Source organism: Heteronotia binoei, chromosome 18 (assembly GCF_032191835.1).
Source record: "Heteronotia binoei isolate CCM8104 ecotype False Entrance Well chromosome 18, APGP_CSIRO_Hbin_v1, whole genome shotgun sequence".
NCBI classification, from domain to species: domain Eukaryota; kingdom Metazoa; phylum Chordata; class Lepidosauria; order Squamata; family Gekkonidae; genus Heteronotia; species Heteronotia binoei.
In genome coordinates, this window is record NC_083240.1 from 49,572,467 (window position 1) to 49,595,576 (window position 23,110).

The 23,110-nt window shown below is 48.1% G+C and overlaps 1 protein-coding gene across 1 annotated transcript in view; it reads left to right on the forward strand.

The window, feature by feature from the left end:
• Positions 1-23,110, forward strand: part of RAP1GAP2 (RAP1 GTPase activating protein 2) — a 382,570-nt gene that overhangs the window by 159,310 nt on the left and 200,150 nt on the right. Inside the window, exon 2 of the mRNA XM_060259483.1 lies at positions 15,108-15,192. Within this exon, the coding sequence (XP_060115466.1) occupies positions 15,108-15,192 (85 nt within the window). The remainder of the gene's footprint in view (positions 1-15,107; positions 15,193-23,110) is intronic.

Below are 23,110 nucleotides of genomic sequence, written 5' to 3' on the forward strand. Positions count from 1 at the left end.
AGGTATTTGTGAGTTTCCTGCATTGTGCAGAGGGTTGGACTAGATGACCCTGGAGGTTCCTTCCAACTCTATGATTCTATGACCTGGGTAACTATTGACCTGCAGCCTGACAACTATACCTGGAGAAGTTTTAAAACGAATCATCAGTCAGTCAGTCCTTGAGCATTTAGTAAGCATTTAGTAAAGATGGCTGTGATTACTATGAGTCAGCATGGGTTTCTCAAGAACAAGTTATGTCTCTTTTTTTTTTGTTAAAGTGACTACCTTGGTGGATGAAGGGTAGACATAGTTTATCTTGATTTCAGTAAGACTTTCAATAAGGTCCCACATAATATTCTTCCTGACAAGTTGGTAAAATGTGGTTGGGATCCTGTTACTATTAGGTGGATCTGTAACTGGTTGACAGATCGCACCCAAAGAGTGCTTGTGACTGGTTCCTCATACTCTTGGAGAGGGGTGACAAGTGGAGTGCCTCAAGGATCTGTCATGTGTCCAGTTTTGTTCAACATCTTTATAAATGATTTGGGTGAAGGAATAGAGGGCTGCTAGTCATGGACTTTAAGGAATCCTTATCAGATCATGTAGCCCTTGCAGGTGTGTATCACAGGGAGGCCAATGCCCCACAACTCCCAGTGAGCCTGTGTCTCTTCAGCAAAGAAGTGTGTAGACAGGGGAGGTCTTCTCCTCTCCCCACCCTCCATCCTTCTCCCCTACCCTCTGGCTTTCCAAACTGCACCACCATCCAAAATGTCCTGGTTATGCCCCTGAGCCCTCACACTCCAAACCTGCCACAGTTTAGGTCTCTCCATCAATCAGGAAAAAAAATTAGGCTAGGACTGCAGAGAGTATTCTGTTCCTTGGAGCTATGCTAGATTCCTTAACTGCTAGAGGTTACCTCTCTACCAATAGAGCCACCATAATTAAGGCCTTAGTGTGCTGTTTCTCACACTGTTACTTCAAATGGGCCCCAATCCATCCAGAGATTAATAGGATCAATGGTCTTGATGATTGCCATTTTGCCTGTGGCCAAGCTTTTCATGTGGCCATTACAGCTCTGGTTTATACCATGTTTCAAACTGAGTCCCCATTGCCCCTAACAACACTCCTTTGCTAGTTCTCTTGCGTGGTGTACATGATGGTGAAGTTCTCTTTGGTGAAGTTCTCATCACTGATGCTTCCCTTCAGGGGTGGGGAGGCCATTGTGAAGGCCTTACAGTACAGGGAAGGTGTCTTTCTCATGAAAGAAACTGCATGTTGAATTGTGAGCCATAAGACATGCTCTTAATTCTTTCTCAGATATTGTTTGTGGAAAATCAGTTGTAATACAGACAGACAACCTGTCAACAGTCAGGGAGGCACAGGATCCAGAATACTGAATGAGGAAGCTGCAGAGACATGGCTCTGGGCCCTGAGGCAGGACATGATGGACAGGCCAACTTACAAGCAGGATGGACCTGTTCACTACTCAACACAATGCCAGGTTGGTTTGCTTAATGGCAAGCAGAGATCCCCTTTCAATAGGAAACACTTCCCATTTTACCTGGATGGGTACACTTTTCTACACATTTCCCCATTACCCCTGTTGATGGGTGTAGCTGCAACACTCAAGGCCATTCTAATGGCCCCATTTTGGCCTTGCCAGGTATAGTTTGTTCCTCTGCTCAGGAGCGCCAAGGGGTGTGCAAAAAAATAAAATAAAATACGGAATTACACGGATTCGGAAATACACGGGGCCAAAAAGATACGGAATACCGTGTATTTCCTATTACCGTACTCGGAATAGCCGCATATACAGTAGATGCGTGGCTATTTCCGAATATATGGCCCCATTATACTCTATGGCCATTGAAATAATGGCAAAATAGGGTATATTGGAAGCCGCCTGGAGGGAAGGGGGTTTGAGAGAGAGCCCCCAAATTTGCAGGGGACCTTCAAGGAACTCTTCCCTACAAACCATCCAAGTTCCAAAAAGATTGGGCCAGGGGGTTCCATTCCAGGGGCACCCAAAGAGGGTGCCCCTATCCCACCATTATACCCTATGGCCATTTAAATCAATGGCAACATAGGGCATAATTAGAGGCTACTGGGGGGCAGGGGGGTTGAGGAAGAGCCCCAAAAACTGCAGGGAACCCGCAGGGGACTCTCCCCTACAAAACCCCCAAGTCCCAAAAAGATTGGGCCAGGGAGTCCCTGTCTCTGGGCTCCCCAAAAGGCCCATTGCCACCAATGATGGGGAAAGCCCAATTAGCCACTTCCTCCACTATAATTGCTGTGGGGAAAGTGGCTCTGGCCAGAGGGGAGTTTGAGGGAGAGGCCCCAAAACTGCAGGGCAGCTTCAGGGGACTCCCCAGCATGAAACCCCCCTGGCCCAAAAAGACTGCACCCATCTGTGGATACCCCAAAAGGAACACTGTTCCCAATGACGAGAAAAAAAAACCCAATTAGAGCCACTTCCTCACTGTAATTTCGTGGGAAAAGTGGCTCTGGGGAGCAGGAGGTTTTGAGGAGAGTCCCCCAAACTGCTGTGCAGCTTCAGGACACTGTCCCACACAAAACCCACAAGGCCAAAAAAAATTGGACCAGGGGGTCCAATTCCTGGGGCATCCAAAGCCAAACCTAACTTCACACCAGATAATCTCTATAGGACCCAAATGCACTACATCCCTCTATCTACTCTATGAACCCTGCAGGCCTGGAACCAATATAAACCCACTTGCCAACGTCACAGCCACACAAAACACAATCTGCTCAAGGTCTGCTCTGCAGACCTGGCTGCAGCAAACCCAGATGCCAGCTCTCCAGCCCTGCCCCAAACAACATGGGGAGAGCTGATCCAGCACAACAAGCCTGCTGGTTCTGGGTCTCTCACCCAGGTGCCAGCTTCCCTGCCACAGAACACAATCTACAGATGCCAGTTCTCCAGCCCTGCCCCAAACAACACGGGGAGAACTGGCCAAGCACAACAAGCCTGCTGGTTTTGGGTCTCTCACCCAGGTTCCAGCTTCGCCCCCCCCCAAAAAAAACAGAACCAGGAAAAGGAACAACAGGAGAAGGCCAAGAAACTCAACTGTTAAAAAAGTGGCCTTTTAAACAATGAAAATTAGGCCAAACAGCCTCCCACAAGAACCAGAACCAGAAGAGAAAAGGAACAACAGCAGCACAACACAGCAGCAACAAATCAAACACAGAATCCTTTTAAAACAGTAAAAAACTTAACTTTTAACAATACAGGAATTTTACCAACCCCTCCCCCCAAAAAAAACACCCTTCACTCTAACCCCAAGAAATCCAAGCCACCCAAATCAAGAAAAGTAAAAGGACACTGCACTTTTAAAAGTCCTCTCACTAAAGTAAGATAAGGGCAAATTGGCAACCCCCCCACCCCACCCCAGGCTCCCACCCCCAGCAGAACCCCCTAACCCCAAATAAGCTACCCATACTCACCCACCCAAATCTGGATAAGTAAAGGGACTCTGAGTCTTAAAAAGTCCTTTTACTAACTAAAATAAAAACAAGAACCCCAAGACTGTCTTACCTTAGAAGTCTTCTCTTCTCAAAGCAGGTCAGGAAAGGCTGAGAGAGAGCAGCAGCAGCTGAGGCCAAGGGCCAGTGCAGCACAATCTCTTTCTCACACCAACACAAAACACAACAGCAATGGAATGGAGTCCAGTCTGGCAGACTCTGACCCTACACAGAGCAGTTTCAAAAAATAGCACTGCTCTGTGATTGGCCAGAGAACACTGTTTACTTGGATACCCAAGTAAACAAAAGAACAACAATGTAGCTGATGGGGAGGGATTAGCCCAGCCATCAGCTACACAAAAGCCCTTCAAAGCATGCGTTTGCAATGCATTTTGCAAATGCATGCTTTGGATTGGCTGCTGGAGCTCCTCTCCCCCTCCCCCTCCCTCCCTGATCCCAGGGAGGCTATGGGAGAGGCGGGAAACGGCTTCCAAAGGCGGGAAAGGAGGCAAGCAGCTCCCCTGAGGCTGCAGAAGCTTCTTTCTCGCCTTTTCCATTGACTTCCATATACTTCCGAATGTCTATACGGAAGTATACGGGGAGCCATATACGGTTCCCGTTTAATGGCCTGAAAATGGAATCAGAAGTATACGGTGCCGTATACTTCCGAATCGGGGGCGATTCGGTGGTCTATGTGGTTCGGCCAAACTGAATGCACACCCGTAGTGCAGATGTCTCCCAAATGCCCCCAAGTTGCTGAGGATTGGACAGCTCCTACATAACAGTGTTCAGCATCTCTGCTGCAAAGCTTGGAGGTTGATTAACATGTAACCCTTCCCAGTCATGTTTAAGAAGTTCTCCTGACTTCATGCAAAGCATCCACCAGATGTTCCTGTTGGATTAAGTGAAAATGGTTTTCGATATGGAAACTAGCCACTGGCATGTCCCTTTCCCATCATTCTAGAATACTTATACATCCTGAAGTCCCAGGGATTAGCATTTTTGTCAGTAAAGATGTACTTAGCTGCCATATCTGCCTACTATGTCCAAGTGGGTGTGGTACTTCGGTATTTTCCTAGAAACTCTAACCAATTTTCAAGGGCCTAGTTTGATTGTATCCTCCATGTCCTGTCTTGGTTCCACAGTAATCCATGTCTTGCACACGTCATGCAAAAACCTTTTGTGTCTTTGGCCGCATGACCATTGGAACTGTTATCCACTAAAGCTTGTTTCTTGGTTGCTCTAACCTCCATCCACAGGGTGAGTTAGAGGCCTTGCACATTGACCCTCCATTCCTCAAGTTCTTCACAGAACAGATAATTCTTAGACCCCATTTAGAATTTATGCCCAAGGTGGTATCTAATTTTCACTTATGGAAAAGATTTTGTTGTTGTTTAGTTGCACAGTCGTGCCCGACTCTTTGCGACCCCATGGACAAAGTCACACCAGGCCCTCCTGTCTTCCACCATCCTCCGAAATGTGCTCAAATTCATGTTTGTTACATAAGTAATGCTGTCCAGCCATATCATCTTTTGCCATCCCCTTCTTTTGCTGTCTGTCTCTCCCAGCATCAGGATCTTCTCCAGTGATTTCTCCCTTCTCATTTGTGTCAAGTCAGCTGAATTCAATAACGAGTCTCTTGGTGAAACAGAGTAACAAGTTTATTGTAAACAGAACTAGAGACCATGGCAGAGATTGAAGGACTGAAATACATAGGCACTAAACCAGCATTTAAGGTATGGTTCAAAGGAATTCCTACGGTGGGGGTAATCTATGCAACACATTTTCGCACTAGGATGCTACTCCCTTCATTCCCCGGCCGAAGCCTTGACACCCCATCCTCCCACGGAGAACAAGGCTGGGAAGGCGCCATTATCTTATTCACATGTTAGCATTTCAAAGCAGACTACACAACAAAGGCCTATCTAGTGAGGGGGCAGGAAAGTGAGCTAGCAGCAATCGGTGTACACTGCAAAGTACCCAGATTCCTTCACTTCAGAACCAAACTTAATACAGGTATTGAGTAATTCATAGCAGACTTGACATACTGCCCCCCCTAGGCCCCCCCCTTTGCCGGGCGGGCTTGCGAGGAGGGCGGTTCACATTTATGGCTCAGCAACTCGGGCCCCGAGAGGCTCCGGCACTCCCCCTTCGAGGGGAGGGTTGGTGAATCTTGTGAGTGCCACTTGGACGGCTCCGGAGATCGGCGCAGTAGGCTGCAATGAAAAACAGGGTGGACTTTACCAAGAGCAGGGGGGAGGTCTAGCTCTACTGTCACCGGGTTGATTACCCGCTTGATCTTAAATGGCTCTAGGAACTTAAAAGCCAACTTCCTAGACGGTTGTGTCAGAGGCAGGTTTTTTGTTGACAGAAATACAGAATCCCCCACCTTCAAGTCCCAGACTGGCACATGGCTTTTATCGTACTGTCTTTTATACGCCTCTTTGGCCAGCTTCAGGTTTTCTTGTATGGCTGGCCAACATTGGCTGGGACCTTGCCACCATTGCTCGAAACTTGAGCCCGTCAATCCCTCCCCCCCTGGCAACATGGGGATCGGCTTCCCCTCATACCCAAACACTGTTGCAAAGGGAGATGCTTTGGTGGAACTGTGAGCGCTGTTGTTGTAAGCGTATTCTGCGAAGGGGAGGAGGTCCACCCAGTCTGATTGGCGTAGGCTTACAAAGCACCGTAGGTACTGCTCTAGCACCCCATTCACCCTCTCCGTCTGTCCGTCCGTCTGAGGGTGATAGGCAGAGCTTAGCCCCTGTTCCATCCCTAATAATTTACAAAACTCCCGCCAGAAGGTGGCAACGAACTGAGGACCCCTGTCACTTATGACCTTGTCAGGGATGGAGTGATGTTTGGCCACGTGGTCGAAAAATAAAGCTGCTAGTTTCTTGGCTGTGGGTAACTGGCTGCAGGGGATGAAGTGGGCTTGTTTTGAAAACGTGTCCACTACCACCAGTATGACTGTTTTCCCCCGGGAGGATGGCAGCTCGACTATGAAGTCCATGGACACTACGGCCCATGGCCGTTTCGCTGTTTCTAGCGGCTGTAGGAGCCCCGGGGTTTCCCCCCCTCTTTTTTGCCATCACACACACCGGGCAACCAGCCACAAAGTCCGACACATCCTTCTTTAGAGACGGCCACCAGAACTGCCGGTGCACTAAGTGCAAGGTTTTGACATAGCCGAAGTGCCCAGCTAGTTTGGAGCAGTGACACAGTTGGAGAATTTCTTTCCTTAAGGTTTTCGGGATGTACAGTTTCTCTCCCTTGTACCAAAGACCGTCTTTTCTTTTCTGCAACCCCTCTGGCCGCCCACCTCCCTCCCATTCGGCCTCTAGGGCGATTCGTTCTTTGCTTAGCCCACTCAATTCCTTTTTTCTCTGCGAGCGGGTGGTGACCATAGCCGCCACTTGCATGGGGGGGATCAGGGAGTCTACCACCTCCTCCCTCTGGCTCTCATGCTGTGGGAGCCTGGACAGGGCGTCCGCTAGAAAATTGCGGGTCCCCGGGATGTGCTTCAGGGTGAAGTCGAATTTGGAGAAGAAGCCCGCCCACCTGATTTGTTTTTCACTCAATTTTCTTTTCCCTGTTAGGGCCTCTAAGTTTTTGTGGTCCGTCCATATCTCAAAGGGCACCCTGGCTCCCTCCAACCAGGACCTCCAAGTTTTCAGTGCAAACATGACAGCGAAAGCCTCTTTGTCCCACACCGACCAGTTCCTCTGCTCCTCCGAGAACTTTCGCGAAATGTAAGCGCAGGGTCTCAGCTTCCCCTCCTCATCCCTCTGCATGAGAATGGCTCCTACGGCGACATCGGAGGCGTCGCATTGGACCACGAACCCCTTCCACTCATCTGGGTGGCTTAAGACCGGCTCGCTTGTGAACAGTTGTTTAAGCCGGTCGAAAGCCGCCTGACAAGTCGGTGTCCAATTCAGCCTGGCCCCTGGTCGCTTTGCCTCTTCCCCCCTCCCCTTCGTCTTCAGGAGGTCTGTTAGGGGCAGAGCGATTTGGGCGAACCCCTCAATGAATCCCCTATAGAAATTGGAGAATCCGAGGAAACTTTGGAGCTGTCTACGTGTCCTCGGGGGGGCCCACTCTAAAACTGCCTGAACTTTGGCTGGATCCATGGCCAGCCCGTCCCCAGACACCTGGAAGCCCAAATAGTCTAGTTCCGTGCGGTGGAACTCGCATTTGGACAACTTGGCGTAGAGCTGGTGCTTCAGCAGGGTGGCCAACACTTCCCTCACTAGTTTCACATGGGACTGTTCATCTTGAGAATAAATAATGATGTCATCAAGGTACACCACCACCCCCTTGTACAAAAATTTCCGCAATACATCATTTATGAAATTCATGAACACCCCAGGTGCCCCTTGCAATCCAAACGGCATGACCAAGTATTCAAATTGTCCCATCGGTGTGTTGAACGCCGTCTTCCACTCATCCCCCTCTTTGATGCGCACTCGGAAGTACGCGTCCCACAGGTCAAGCTTTGTGAAAATTCCCCCCCCCCCCGCCACCGTGCTTAGCAAGTCTTTGATGAGGGGGATGGGGTAGGCGTTTGACATGGAAATCGCGTTAATCCCACGAAAGTCAGTGCAAAGCCTAAGACTGTTGTCCTTTTTCTTTCTAAACAACACGGGGGCCGCGTGGGGGGCCGTCGCGGGTCTGATGAACCCCCTTTTCAAGTTCAAGTCTAGAAATTTACGCAACTCCTTCTTCTCAGCCCACCCCATTTGGTAGAGTTTGGCCCTGGGAAGGCTTTCCCCGGGGATCAGTTCTATCGCACAGTCTGTGCTCCTGTGGGGGGGTAGCTGGTTGGCCTCCCGTTCACTAAACACTTCCATTAGGTCGCGGTAGGCGTCCGGGACATGGTGCACCTCTTCCACCAGGACGCACGCCCTCTCCCGAGCGGCTGGCGCTCGTGGCCCCCATGCCGCTTGCCAAAGGTGCTGGCTGCAACTTGGGTCGGGAAATCTGATGGTCTGGGCTCTCCAGCGGATGAGGGGCTCGTGCTTCTCCAACCACCCCACTCCCAGGACCACGGGGTAGCCGCAGGCGGGCGCGATCACAAACGTCTCTGAGTCCCAGTGGTCCTCAATCCCCAGGGGGCACGGCTCAGTCTCTTGCGTGCAGGGTTCCCCCCCCATTACTGACTCATCCATCTGTTCAAAGTGCATGGGGTGGGGCAGTTGAAGGCGTTCCAACCCCAGAGCCTCCACCACCTTGGGGGAAATCAGCTCTCTATTACAGCCCGAGTCTATGAGGGCCCGGATCTGTAGGAACCTTTTTAGCTTTGGGTTCAACAATTTGACCACTATAAAGTACAACCTTCCCGTGGGTCTCACCGTTAGCGGTGCCTCCTCCCGGTCGACCTGCTGGTTGGCACCGTTCAAAGCAGGTCGGCGTCGTTTCCCGCCGGCTCCTCTTCCCACGCCAGCTCGGCCAGCTCCTCGGACAGACGCACCTCCTCCTCTTGCAGGTCCTCTTGCACCAGGAGCGCGCTGCCCTTCGCCGCATCCTTAGGGCGGCCAGTGGTCTTCTTGGGGCCGGGGGTGCCCGGGCGGGTGGCTCCCTGCGGTGGGGCAGCCCCGGTGGCTGGTTGGGGGCAGCCGGAGGCCAGATGGTTGGGGTCTCCACACCGGAAACAACTCGGGGCCCCCCCGGAGCAGCCGCCGCCGGCTTCTTGACTTTAGGTGGCTCAGCCTTCCCGGGGGCTGCTTTCGGCGTTCCCCTGCCGGCGGCTAGTGCTTGGCGCAGCATTGCCACTCGTTTCAGGTTGGTCTCCACCTCCCCCGCCAGCTGAATCCACCCCACCAGGGTATCGGGGCTGGCTTGCGTGAGCGCCCTATCCAGGATGCTCGGGTTCAGCCCATTGGTGAAGTGCTCGATCTTCATCACCTCGTTCCAATTCCGAGCCCGGGCGGCGTTAGCCTGGAAGTCGGCCGCGTACTCTCGGATGGATCGGGCCCCTTGCTTCATGTTCCGCAGCGCCGCCAGCGCTCGGGTTTCTTGCAGGGGGTCCTCGTACTGGGTCAGTAGAGCTTGCACGAAGGTGTTTACGAAGTGGAGGACCGGGCTGTTAGTTTCGCAGAGGCTCACATACCACTTCTTTGCTGCGCCCCGCAGCTTCGACCCGAGGTAGTCCACGCGGCTCATCTCATCGGGGAATAGGTCCCCCCAGTAGTACATGTAGCTGTTCGCCTGGATCGCGAAGTAGTTCTCTTCCTCCGGGTCTCCGTCAAACGTGGCGTCCAGCTCCCGGCCTCCCCCCAGGTCTCTTTGTCTGACAGGGGCAGGAGGGTGCGCCGCTGGGGCTTGCGGGGCCGCTCTGGGTGGAGGGGCGGCAGGGCCCGGTTGAACCGGGGGTCCCCGCGGACCCGCCGGGGCTGGCTGCTGCTGGCGAGCCCCGGTCACCCCCAGCGCTCTGCCCAGCTGCGCGGTCAGGGTCTGCATCTGGTCCTTGAGGTCTCTCACCGCCCCGTCGATCTCCCTGCGGACCATCGCCCAAAACGTTTCGTAATCCTCATCGGCCTGGTCCTTGGGACTCGCCCCTCCGTCATCCGCTCCGCACTCGGCCCCTTCGCCTCCACTCCCGGGGTCTTGAGTCCCCGCTGCTCCGGCGCCTTCGCTCGTCTCGCCCGGGTTGGCGGCGGCAGCCTCGGCCAGTTGGACCCGCTTGGCGTGGCGGGTCATGATCGCCTCCCGTCGGACCGGGGCTTGATCCATCAGCGTGGTGGAGGTCCTTGGCTGGTATTGCCGTGGGGTCACCACCAGCTGAAACTGGGGAGGGGAGGCCGCGGTCCTTCTGGCAGTATGGATGTGCCAGGGTGTCTCGGCCCCCTCCACTCTGGTTGGGAGTTCTCCGTTCTCCGGAGACTGTTCGGACATTGCCTTTTCAGTTGCCGGAAAGGTTGAACTCCAAGATAGGGGAGTCCTTCAAAATGTCAAGTCGGCTGAATTCAATAACGAGTCTCTTGGTGAAACAGAGTAACAAGTTTATTGTAAACAGAACTAGAGACCATGGCAGAGATTGAAGGACTGAAATACATAGGCACTAAACCAGCATTTAAGGTATGGTTCAAAGGAATTCCTACGGTGGGGGTAATCTATGCAACACATTTTCGCACTAGGATGCTACTCCCTTCATTCCCCGGCCGAAGCCTTGACGCCCCATCCTCCCACACAGAACAAGGCTGGGAAGGCGCCATTATCTTATTCACATGTTAGCATTTCAAAGCAGACTACACAACAAAGGCCTCTCTAGTGAGGGGGCAGGAAAGTGAGCTAGCAGCAATCGGTGTACACTGTAAAGTACCCAGACTCCTTCACTTCAGAACCAAACTTAATACAGGTATTGAGTAATTCATAGCAGACTTGACAATTTGGTGGCCAAAATATTTGAACTTCAGCTTCAGCATCTGACCTTCCAGGGAACAGTCAGAGTTGATTTCCTTTAGGACTGACTGATTTGATCTTCTTACAGTCCAAGGGACTCTCAAGAGTCTTCTGCAGCACCACATCTCAAAAGCATCTATTCTTCTGTACTCAGCCTTCCTTATGGTCCAGCTCTCACAGCCATACATTACTACTGGGAATACCATCACTTTGACTATACAGACTTCTGTTTGCAGGGTGATGTCTCTACTTTTTATTATATTGCCCAGGTTCGCCATAGCTGTCCTCCCAAGGAGCAAACGTCTTTTAATTTCATGGCTACAGTCACCATGTGCAGTGATCTTGGATCCCAGAAATGTGAAGTCTGTCACTACTTCCATGTCTTCCCCTTCTATTTGCCAAAGTGTGATGGGGCCTGATACCATGATCTTAGTTTTTTTGATGTTGAGTTTCAAGCCTACCTTTGTGCTCTCCTCTTTTACCCTCAACAAGAGGTTCTTTAGGTCCTCCTCGCTTTCTGCCATTAGTGTCAAGTCGGCTGGATTCAATAACGAGTCTTTGGTTGAAACAAAGTTGCTAGTTTATTGAAAGCGGAGCTGAAGACCATGATAGAGATTGAAGGACTGGGGTACACAGACATTAACCAAGCTTTTAAGGTATAGATCAAAGGATTCCTACGGGCGGGGCACTCTATGCAGTATATTTTCACACTAGAATGTTACTCCCTCATTCCCAAGCTAAGGCCTTGGCGATTTCGCACTCCCACAGACACCCGGCTTGAGAAGGCTTTACTATCTTGTTCACATATCAGCATTTCAAAGCAGACTACACAAAAAAGGCACAACTAAGAAGAGGGGGGAGGGAGAGGTAGCTAGCAGCATCTCGGTGTTCAGTACAAGCCCAGAATCCTTTGCTTCTGAACCAGAGTTAGACAACATGTTCATAAGAAATACAGCAGACTTGGCAATTAGAGTGGTATCATCTGCATATCTGGGGTTGTTGATGAGTTAATAGTGAGAGCCAGTTTGGTGTAGTGGTGTAGTGTATCTGGGAGAACCGGGTTTGATTCCCCACTCTTCCACTTGCACCTGCTGGGATGACCTTGGGTCAGCCATAGCTCTTGAAAGCGCAGCTGCTGTGAGAGCCCTCTCAGCCCCGCCCACCTCACAGGGTGTTTGTTGTGGGGGAGGAAGATAAAGGAGATTGTGAGCCACTCTGAGACTCTGAGTGGAGGGTGGAATATAAATCCAGTGTCTTCTTATTCTTGACGTTTTCCCTGGCAATCTTAATTCCGGTTTGTGCTTCATCCAGGCCACCATTCCGCATGATGTACTCTGCATATAAATTAAATAAGCAGGGTGACAATATACATCCTTGTCGAACTCCTTTTCTTATTCTAAACCAATCCATTGTTCCATATCCCGTTCTGACAGTTGCTTCTTGATCCTTATGCAGGTTTCTCAGGAGACATGTGAGGTTGTCTGGTACTCCCACTTCTTTAAGGACTTGCCACAGTTTGTTGTGATCCACACAATCAAAGGCATAGTCAATGAAACAGAAATAGACGTTTTTCTGATACTCCCGTGCTTTCTCCATAATCCATCGAATGTTGGCAATTTGATCTCTAGTTCCTCAACCTCTCCGAAACCCAGCTTGAATTTCTGGTAGTTCCTGATCTACATACTGCTGAAGCCTACCTTGTAGAATCTTTAACATGACATTGCTGGCATTTGAAATGAGTGCAGTGGTGCAATAGTTTGAACATTCTTTGGTATTACCCTTATTTGGGATTGGAATATAAACTGACCTCTTCCAATCCTGAGGCCACTGTTGTGTTTTCCAAATTTGTTGATATAATGTGTGCATCACTTTAACAGCATCGGCCTTTAGGACTTTGAATAGCTCAACTGGGATACCATCATCTCTGCTCTCTTTGTTGTTAGTAATGCTTTCTAAGGCCCGTTTGACTTCACACTTCAGGATGCCTGGCTCTAGGTCAGTGTTTTCACTGTCATGGTTGTCCAGGACATTGAGATCCTTCTTGTATAATTCTTCTGTGTATTCTTGCCACCTCTTCCTGATCTCTTCTGCTTCTGTTAGGTCCCTACCATTTTTGTCCTTTATCATGGCCATCTTTGCACGAAATGTTCCCTTGATTTCTTCAATATTCTTGAAGAGATCTCTTGTCCTTCCCATTCTGTTATTTTCCTCTGTTGCGTTGCATTGCTCCTTCAGGAAGCCTCCTTATCTCTCCTTGCTGTTCTCTGAACATCTGCATTCAGTTGGGTGAATTTTTCCTGTTCACCTTTGCCTTTTGCTTTCCTTCTTTCCTCAGCTATTTGTAAAGCCTCATCAGACAGCCACTTTACTTTCTTGCATTTCTTTTTCTTTGGGATGGTGCTGATTGCTGCCTTCTGTACAATGTCACAAACTGTCCATAGTTCTTCAGGCACTCTGTCTATCAACTCTAGTTCTTTAAACCTATTCTTCACCTCCACTGTAAGGGATGTGTTCAAGGTCAAACCTGAATGGCCTAATGACTTTCCCAGTTTTCTTCAGTTTAAGCCTGAATTTTGCAATGAGTAGCTCATGATCTGAGCTGCAGTCAGCTCCTGGTCTTGTTTTGCTGACTATAAGGAGCTTCTCCATCTTTGACTGCAGAGTATATAGTCAATCTGATTTCTGTGTTGCCCATCAGGTGATGTCCACATGTAGACAAAACTCTATTAGCCTTTGCCCGGCTTCATTTTGTTCTCCAAGGCCAAACTTGTCTGTTGTTCCGGTTACCTTTTGACTTCTTACTTTGACATTCCAGTCCTCTATGATGATGAGGACATCTTTTTTTGGTGTTAATTCCAGACAGTGTTGTAGATCTTCACAGAACTGGTCCATTTCAGCCTCTTCTGTGTCAGTGGTTGTGGCATAAAGTAAACGTAAAGGTAGACCCCTGTGCAAGGACCAGTCTTTTCCAACTCTGGAGTGATGTCACATCATGACGTTTTCACAGCAGACTTTTTTTACAGGGTGGTTTGCCTTTGCCTTCCTCAGTCATCTACACCTTACTGCCAGCAAGCTGGGTACTCAAGGTGGTCAGTAAAATGAGTACCCAGCTTGCTGGGGGGAAAGTGTAGGTGACTGGGGAAGGCAATGGCAAACCGCCCTGTAAAAAGTCTGCCATGAAAACGTTGTGATGTGACGTCACCCCATGAGTTGGAAATGACTGATGCTTGCACAGGGGACTACCTTGACCTTTTAGTGTGCTTGTATTTCCTCAACCCCTACATTACAGTGTGTGTGTAATGTCAGTAATGTTACCATGGCTGAAGGAATTGCACAGCATCAAACAGAACACTTTACTTAAAATTTGGCTTTTAAAAAATGCCAATACAAGAGGAGGTTCCCCATGCTTTATTTGCCCCAGGGAAACAAGAGTAGGTAATTTGGAACTTCAAAGTTTAAGCTCAATTTTAAATGAGTAACACTTTAGAAATTTCTCTTGTGCTTCTCTTCCCCACCTTCTTGTGACCTGGGAAAGCATGGGGGTGGGGAGGGTGGGGTGGGGAATATGCTTTGCAAGTCTCCCAAGGGTTCTCTGCCTGTCAGGCCCAAGAAACAGGGCGTGGCTTCTTCAGAAGTTGTTGTTGGTCATCTGGCGTGGTCACAATCTGCATTTATTCTATTGTGCATTGTGGTGTCTGTTTCTGTTGAGAGAGAAAAATATGACCAAACGTTGATAAGACCAAATGGAAAAATGGGAAGGGGGTACTCTTGTTGTCATGCTGTTACCATAGAAACTTGGTTTCATTTAACTCTGCACTACCCCAAGTGTGAAAAACTACCTGCAAGCACGCTCAGTTGATATGGACTGTGTTGCTCTTCCATACTTTGGATGTTCTGGGTGTGTGTGTGTGTGTGGGGGAAGCTTTCTCTATTTTTAGGGGATTGGAATTGGATTAAGCAAAAGTCAGAATGGATCCTCATGAATATGAATATGGCAGCCCAAAAGCATCTTAAAAATGAATACAATTTATTCGGTAGCTTTTAAGGTGCTACTAAACTGTTTAATTTTGTTGCAACAGATGAACAATCCTATCCTTTGGAATTTCTGCCATGGATTTGGCCTACTCTGTCCCCTTTCCTCTCCCTCGGTTCCAAAGTTTCAGGAAGGTTTTGTGTTCTTTCTTTCTTCAGTCTCCTCTAAATAGCTGGAGAGGAAGATCTAAAAGAGACACCTTGTTTTACAGGAAGCAGGAATTGTTGAGCAACATGGACGTGAGAGCCCCCGAGAGACCTCCCTCTCCACCGCTCACTGCTCCGCCAAGCATGAAGGTAGGTGGCTTCTGGCATGCCCTCTTGACCAGGCAAGGCAAGGGCTCTTTGCATTTGTTGTTGCCCCAGATGGGGGATGTGATCCAGTTGCTGTTTTCTTCTTTTCTGTTGTGCTCACGCCCTCCCTAGTGAGACAGGTTTGAATTTATTTTCAAAAGGATACTCCATCATGCGGGGGGGGGGGGGGGAGAGGTGAGCAAAGTTCTGAGTCTCATCGCAAAACAGGCAAACCCAGAGAGCTCTGCAACCAGAATCATGTCCCCATCAGAACTGGTGGTTTGTCTTGCCTGGGCAGGTGGACTGCTGTGCTTGGTTAGAAGACCCAAGGCTCCTTTCTCTGGGCCCACGAGGACCAGCTGAGAGCACATGTCGCCCTCCTTGATCCCACACACTAGCAAGGAAACTGTAGCTTCTATTTGTGAATGGGGATCGGCATTGTATGGACTTATTTAGAAAGAATACATGCAGGGGTGGGCTGGGAGGGGGGAAAACGGCCCTGGAGAAGGGCCTCTCCCCCCCCCCCCAGCTGGTGCCTGATCAGGGGAGGAGGAGCCAGCAGCCCTCTGGTACTGTAGAGCCCATGCCTGGCACAACGGGGCCACAGGCAGCCTTCCCTGGCCAAGCCAGGCAACAGGGAGAGGCCTGAGCTGGGCTCATGCAGCTCTTCCACCCTGGGCTGGACAGACCTGCCTCTTCCCCATAACTCCCTAGTGGCTACCATGGTCGATCTGTAGCCTCTCTGGAGACTGGCTTACAAGTAAAACAATAAAAATAAAGCAACAAGCATGAAAAACAAAGCCATTAAAGTACAAAACAGGGCCCAAAACAAACAAAAGCTTTCAAGCTGCATGGAGCAGCCTGAAATGTCTTGAGGCCAGAAGCAGACTCCTTGGTGAAAGCGGGAGTCAAAAGGGCATTAAGAGGGAAGTGCAGCAAATGCCAGCTGAGCTCCCTGGCGGGTGGCATTCCCTAGGCCAGGGGCCCTCAGTCCATCCCTTGCTGGCAGGGCCTCCCAGGAAGGGTCCTTTGTGTTCTGGAATATGGGTGGAGAAGGGGTCCTACTCTTACAGATAAACCAGATCTTGGGTGCTGTGACCCAATTGCAGGGGGTGGAAAAGACCTTCCTTTGCCTTGGCTGTCAGAGCAGACAGGACTGAGCTGGATGGACTGATGGTCTGTCTTGGGAAAAGTCAGCTTCATGTAGGACTACTGTAAGTATAGAGATGGATGGAGGAGGGACCACAACTCACTTATAAAGTGCAAGCATTTGGCCTAGGCTGCATTCTGTCCTGCCTGGTCCCTGCATTTATTGAGTTAAAATGTATTTTTAATTGTATGCTGCTTTGGAAGCCAGTTTGGCTTTAGCAGCATTCCTCCTGACTATCTGGAAATGATAGAAAAGGTTATTGTGGCTTCTTCCCTCCTTCTTTGAGTTCCAGGGGTTGTTTCAGTAGCCAAGCAACTCTGGAAACCATTTTGCCCATATCACCCAGAAACACATGCTGAAAACAATGTGGGTCCCCCTTGCCCAGTGGAGGGATTGGGAAGAGAGCAGAAGCCTCTTTGCAACCTACATGCAAGCTAGAATTTGTTGGTTCAAATGTGGCAGCCTACTAGATCCTTTTGCTGCAGTCTCTCTCCCTCTGGCTCCATTTTGCATGTAGGAACGAGGGTTGTTAACAGGCCTGGAGAAAAATAGCATCTCCTTTTGATGCAGGCTGGATGTGTGGAAGTGGGCAGCTCCAGCTGTTCAGGCCTTGAAGGGAAACAGAATCCCGTTGAGGGAAAGAACTTCCCTGTTGCATAGATGAGCCTGAGGCTTCCTTGAAGCTTGTTCCTGTGGTAGCAAAATGGGGCTTAAAATTAGAGCCACCTTCAGATTGCATGTTTCTTGCAGGCAGGGACCTGCCGTCTTGTTTTCTGACAAAGGCTGGGCACATTGACAGCACCAGGCAAGTAATATCTAAACTGCATCACTTGAGGCCCTTTGGAAGAGACCCAAATGGAAACTATTTCTGGAGAAGTGATGTCCTGCCTCAGCCATTCCCAAATGTCTCAAGTCCTTCTTCTTGGTTAGAGAAAACTCTCCTTCATTTTGTTTCTACAGAATTCTCTGCCATTCTGTCTAAGTATGGAAGGGGCTCAGCCTCCCTCAGCAGCTGTCACTCATTCCAGAAGGATTAGATGCACAATTGGACTGTTAATCCTCAGAGGTTAATGGGGTTTCCCCCCTGATATAGTCTACAGACTGCAAAGCTTTCAGTGGTGCTGTTTCCTCTCCAAATTGCAGTAACATAAGCAAAGATTCATATTGCTGACCAGGGCTTTTTTTGGAGAAAAAGCCCAGCAAGAACTCATTTGCATATTAGGTCACACCTCCTGACACCAAACCAACCAGAACTGTGCTCTTGTGCATTCCTGCTCAAAAAAAGCTTTGCTGCTGACTGTTTTGGAAACTTGATCTAGTTCTTCCAAGGGAAAAATTAGACATTTTGGGGAACACTAAAAAATTCATGGATTTATTCAGCCACATATTCATCCATACTCTCTTCCCTAGCATCCAAACAATTGGTGGGATCCAGACTAAAATTTCCAGTGGCAAAATCGAACTTTCCTGCCTTCTTCCAGCTGCAGACCGTGGGGATCTCAGAAATGTTACTTCTGGGGGATGAGGGGTTCCCCCCCCCCCCGAGAATGACATGGCACCCCTTGAAAGCAGGGGCAGGGACAGTGGATTCATGCAAAACATGAAATGATGTAATCACATCAGGGCACCGCTCTAGGATTCATCTATGATTAAACTGTCGTCAGTGGGAGGCCTGACCTTCCTACATAAGGCACAAAACGAGGATCTATGGCAAGTCTGCAGTGGGAATTGGCAGAAGTTACACCCCTTTCCATTAGTAGACAATTGAGTCTGGATCCAGTCTGTAGCACTGAATCGTTTCCTTCAGGTTTTTTTTTTGCATTTTAAACAATTTTATTAATAGCATATGGTTACAATATTTAATTATGTCCTTACTATCTCTAACCCACATATTTTCAACCCCCCCTCCCTCCATTACTAGACTTCCGCCGAAGTTATATACTTAAGTTCAATTAAAAAGGCACCCCTAACCAATCAAAAATCAATGTCTTTCTTTTCTCCCATTCACATTAAAAAATTGTCCAATGTCTTTTTACATTCCACTCTTGCTCTATGTATTTGTCCCATTAAAATCACCCATCATCAAGATCTGGTCATATGACATTTCATCTGTCGATTAATGTCTTTAAAGCTCCATTAGGCGCATATAATCCTAGTAGCAATTTTTTTTGCCTCCATCATCACTTCCACTGCAATATATCTTCCTGCTTTGTCCTTAAATATCAATTTTGGTTCTAATTGTTCTTTTGTTCTGCCAATGAAAAAAATTCCAGTCCCAAATTTTTATTCTACAAAAATTTATAATCCTTTTGTTGTATATGAACTTCCTGTAGACAAATTATATTACATTTTTGTTTTTTAATCCAATGAAATGTTACTTTTTTTGTGTGTGGTGAATTTAGTCCATTTATGTTCCAAGATAGTAACTTGTACTCCATTATGGTGCAGAATCCTTATTCTCTTTAAAAAATATATACATCTCTTGTTCATTCTTTATTGTAATCCTTTTTCCATGTTGTTCGAAGCCAAGACCTTCAGGTAGTATCCATCTGTATCTTGTGCCCTCCGCACGCAACTTCTCTGTTAACCTCTTGTACTTCTTCCTGTCGTTAATCACTTGTCTTGGTAGCTCTTTCATTATTTTAACTCTACTCCCTTCTATTATCCAAGCTTTTTGAAAACCTTTGTTTAGAATTCTTCTTGCTATGTCTTGAGACTTTAATTTTATAACAATGTCTCTTGGTAGACCTTTGTCCTTTGCATATGCTGAGTTAACTCTGTAGACACTATCCAGCATACTTCTGAATTTTTCAGGATCTTCTTCTAAGTATTCAGCTATGATTTTCACCAAATAATCCATTAAATTCATCCCTTCCCCTTCAGGTAGTCCTCTCAGACGCACTTGTGTTTCCATTAATCTGCAATCATGAATTGTGACCTTCTCTTGGAGTTTTAGAAGGGTTTAGTTTTAGTTTAGTTTATTTGTAATTTGTATCCCGCCCTTCCCACCAGGTGGCTCAGGGCGGCTGAGGGTAACAGCATGTGTATCTACTTTCTCTTCAACACCCTTAACTCTGTCCTTGATCATACCCAGTTCATCTTTTAAGTCCTCAACATCTTTTCTAAGATCTCCAATATCTTTTTAAAGTTCTTTTTTAAGGGCCATTAACATTTTGTCCACCCCTTTCATCATCCTGGCTTCCAAGGAATCAAATTGGCTTTGCATTTTGTCAAAAGAATGAGCCCTTGCACGGGTTACCCTTCCTTCTGACATAAAAACCTCACCAAAACTTAAAAAGTCTCCAAATCAAAATCCAACACCAAGTCCAATAGCTTAGAACATGCTGTTTAAAACAAGACTAATTTCGTCTTTCTCCTACCTTCCTGGGCTGAGATATTGATTTTAACAGATTTGGCAATTTTCCTCCCTTTCAAAATGGCGATCGTTGTTTCTCTATGGTTAAAAGAAGTTCCTAGTGAGGACTTTCTTGGTCTTGGTCTTCATTCCTTCCTGGTTCAACTGTCACAGTCTTTTTCATTGGCCAGCAAGGTTTACTTCCTGGTTTAAATTGCTCAGTTCTCTTCCACCAAGTATCGCAGCCTTTGGAGCTTGTTATGTTGATTACCAGTGTAGAGTGAGAAGCGAAAACGCCTGCGTCATCAGCCACAGGTATTCAAAACAATTTCATTCTTTTTCAAGTTCTATTAAAGTTTTTAGTTTAAAAGAATCCAAATTAGGCAGACCCTTATCTTCATTCTGTTTCGCATCAGTTTCAATTATTTGTAATTCTCACTGTCATTTAGATTAGCTTAGAAAAGTCCTGGAGCAGAAATATAAATCAAAGTACCTTATCTGTTATGTTCTTGCACTTCGGCCTTTCTGTTCATTAAGTTGTAAATCAGTCCTGAAAGTGAATGAGGTCCGACAGGCTTAAGCCAATTTTTTGGCTTTTAATCCTTTGTAGATGATAGAAAACATTCCCTCTTAAACGCCGGATCTTCAAGGCTTCCAGAAGGCAGGTTTAATTGCCTAATTTCAGCCGAGATCTACGACTGAAGGTATTTGACGTTATCTTGGTCCACTATCTGACTGATATTGGTGGGCAGAGATCCCTGGAGGGGTCTTTACTACCCTGAACAAAGGAATAAAATTCCCCCTTAGTCAGAGGGATGCAGCTCTGTCGGCACACTCAGACCGGAAGCCCCTTCAGTTTTTTGTTTGTTTGTTTTTAAACTACCATCTGTGATATAGCCAGCTTTCTGGCTCCTCCAGATGCAGCCATGAAACAACATGGCTTCCTCGGGAGGTGGTGGGCTGTCCTTCCTTGGAGGTTTTTAAACAGAGGCTAGATGGCCATCTGACAGCATTGAAGGTCCTGTGAATTTGGGGTTGGTATTTGTGGGTTTCCTGCATTGTGCAGGGGGTTGGACTAGATGACCCTGGAGGTCCCCTCCAACTCTATGATTCTATGACATGTCATGCATTTTGGGGGCAGGCCAGTTTGAATATGTCAGATCTTGGAAGTGAAGGAGGGTCAGCCCTGAGTGGTCCTTGGAGGGGAGACCACTGAGGAGGGGGCCCAGAGGCAGGCCATGATAAGCCCCCCCCCGCCCCTCTCTTTCTTTGGAGGCCCTACCAGTCACCATAAGTGGGCTGCAGCCAGGCAGCATTTTCCACTCAAACGTCTGAAGGGGAAATGCCTGCCTAGAAGAAGAAGGGGCGAGGTGTGGGAGGCAGGGGCTTTGGGAAGCTGCTGCGATGGGCGTGGAGGCACTTCAGGGAGGTGCAAGTGGGCACAAATGTCTAGAGAGTCACACCTCTCTTTCATGGGGTGACATGAGGACTGAGAATGGCCAGTAGCAGCAGAGTCATGTGGGTCAGGTGCTGGGCTCAGGTGTGGAAGGCCTGGAGCCCAATAGGATTGCCCACTCCAGCTCCAGAAATCCCCAGGGATTTGGGGAGGAGAGAGGGCTTGTCCCTGCTGAGGCCACACTCTAAACCTGCCAGTTGCTCCAGACAAACAGATCTCTGTAGAGCAGAAGTCATTCCAGGAGCCCTCCATGCCCCACCAAAAGGTCAGAATCCCTCAGTTTCGATCTCCACTCAGCGATTAAGCTAAGCAGCACATCTTGGGCCTGTCACTTTCTCTCTACCTTGCCAGGTTGTTCTTCTGACTGTAAAACTGAGGAGGAGAGAACCACACAGTCACCTTGCACTTATTGGAGGAAGGCTAAGATGCAAATGTGGCAGACTTCCTAGAGTGGGCATAAGAACATAAGAGAAGCCCTGTTGGATCAGGCCAGTGGCCCATCCAGTCCAACACTCTGTGTCACACAGTGGCCAAAAAACCCCAGGTGCCATGTGGGGCCAGGACACTAGCTGTCCTCTCTGAGCCCTGGCGAAGGGACAGTTTCTACTTTTCCTCAGTCTTCTCTTTTGAGGGAAACGGTGCTCAACATGGCAAAAACAGAACATATAAGGAGGGTATGAAGTTCAAATCTAGGATCAGCATAGGGGTAGTACATAAACACCTAATTTCTTAAAATGAAACTAAGTCCTCAGGGCCAGATGAATTGCATCCAAGCATTCTAAAAGAGCTTGCGGATGTAATTTCTGCACCCCTGGCTATTATTGTTGAGAATTCTTGGAGAACAGGAGAGGTGCCAGAAGATTGGAGGTGGGCAAATGTTGTCCCATCTTCAAGAAGGGGGGAAAAGACGATCCGGGTAACTACCAACCCATCAGCTTGACGTCTATACCCGGAAAAGTTTGAGAACAAATCATCAAACAGTCAGTCCTGGAACATTTAGAAAGAATGGATGTGATTATTAAGAGGCAGCATGGGTTTCTCAAGAACAAGTCACGTCAGACTAACCTGATTTCTTTTTTTGAGAAAGTGACTAACTTGCTGGATCAGGGGAATGCTGTAGACATCATTTATCTTAATTTCAGTAAGGCTTTGTCAGAACTTGAAGAACTTCAGACGATTCCCAAACTGGTTACAAAGTAAAGGATCTTTATTGAGAACTATAGTGCTGGAGGTACGAGATAACAGTAATGCCAGTACTGGCATTTGGTTACATTTTATGCAGTCAGAAGAGATACCATAAAGTCATCTTTCACACGGATTGCAGACAAGTGTCTCCTTCCCAGGCTCTGTTATCAGGAAGGAGGATGCTTCCCTGCTGTGAAGGCCAAGCGGCTTGGCTTCAAAAGGCCACCTGCAGATGTGGGCCCTAGGCTATCGGTTACCCTTCAGTGATCACAGAATATTGCCAGGTTCTGGGGTCTGGTGTTAGTTGTTTATACAGCATAGCATGGGTTAGTATCAGGTTACAACATGGAGTTGGTCTGGCTAACAGCACATAGGAAAGTTACAAGTTCTGACAGGCTTTTGATAAGGTTCCACATACTATCCTTGTTGACAAGTTGGTAAAATGTGGTTTGGACCTTGAACGGTTATGTGGATTTCTAACTGGCTGACAGATAACACCGAAAGAGTGCTTGTGAATGATTCCTCATTCTCTTGGAGAGGAGTGACAAGTGGAGTGCCTCAAGGATCTGTCCTGGGACCTGCTTTGTTCAGCATCTTTATCAATGATTTGGATGAAGGAATAGAGGGAATGCTTATTAAATTTGCCGATGATACTAAATTGGGAGGGTTTGCAAATACAGTAGAAGACAGAAACAGGATCCAGGATGACCTTGACAGGCTGGAAAATTGGGCTAAAATCAATAAAATGAATTTTAACAGGGAAAATTTAAAATTC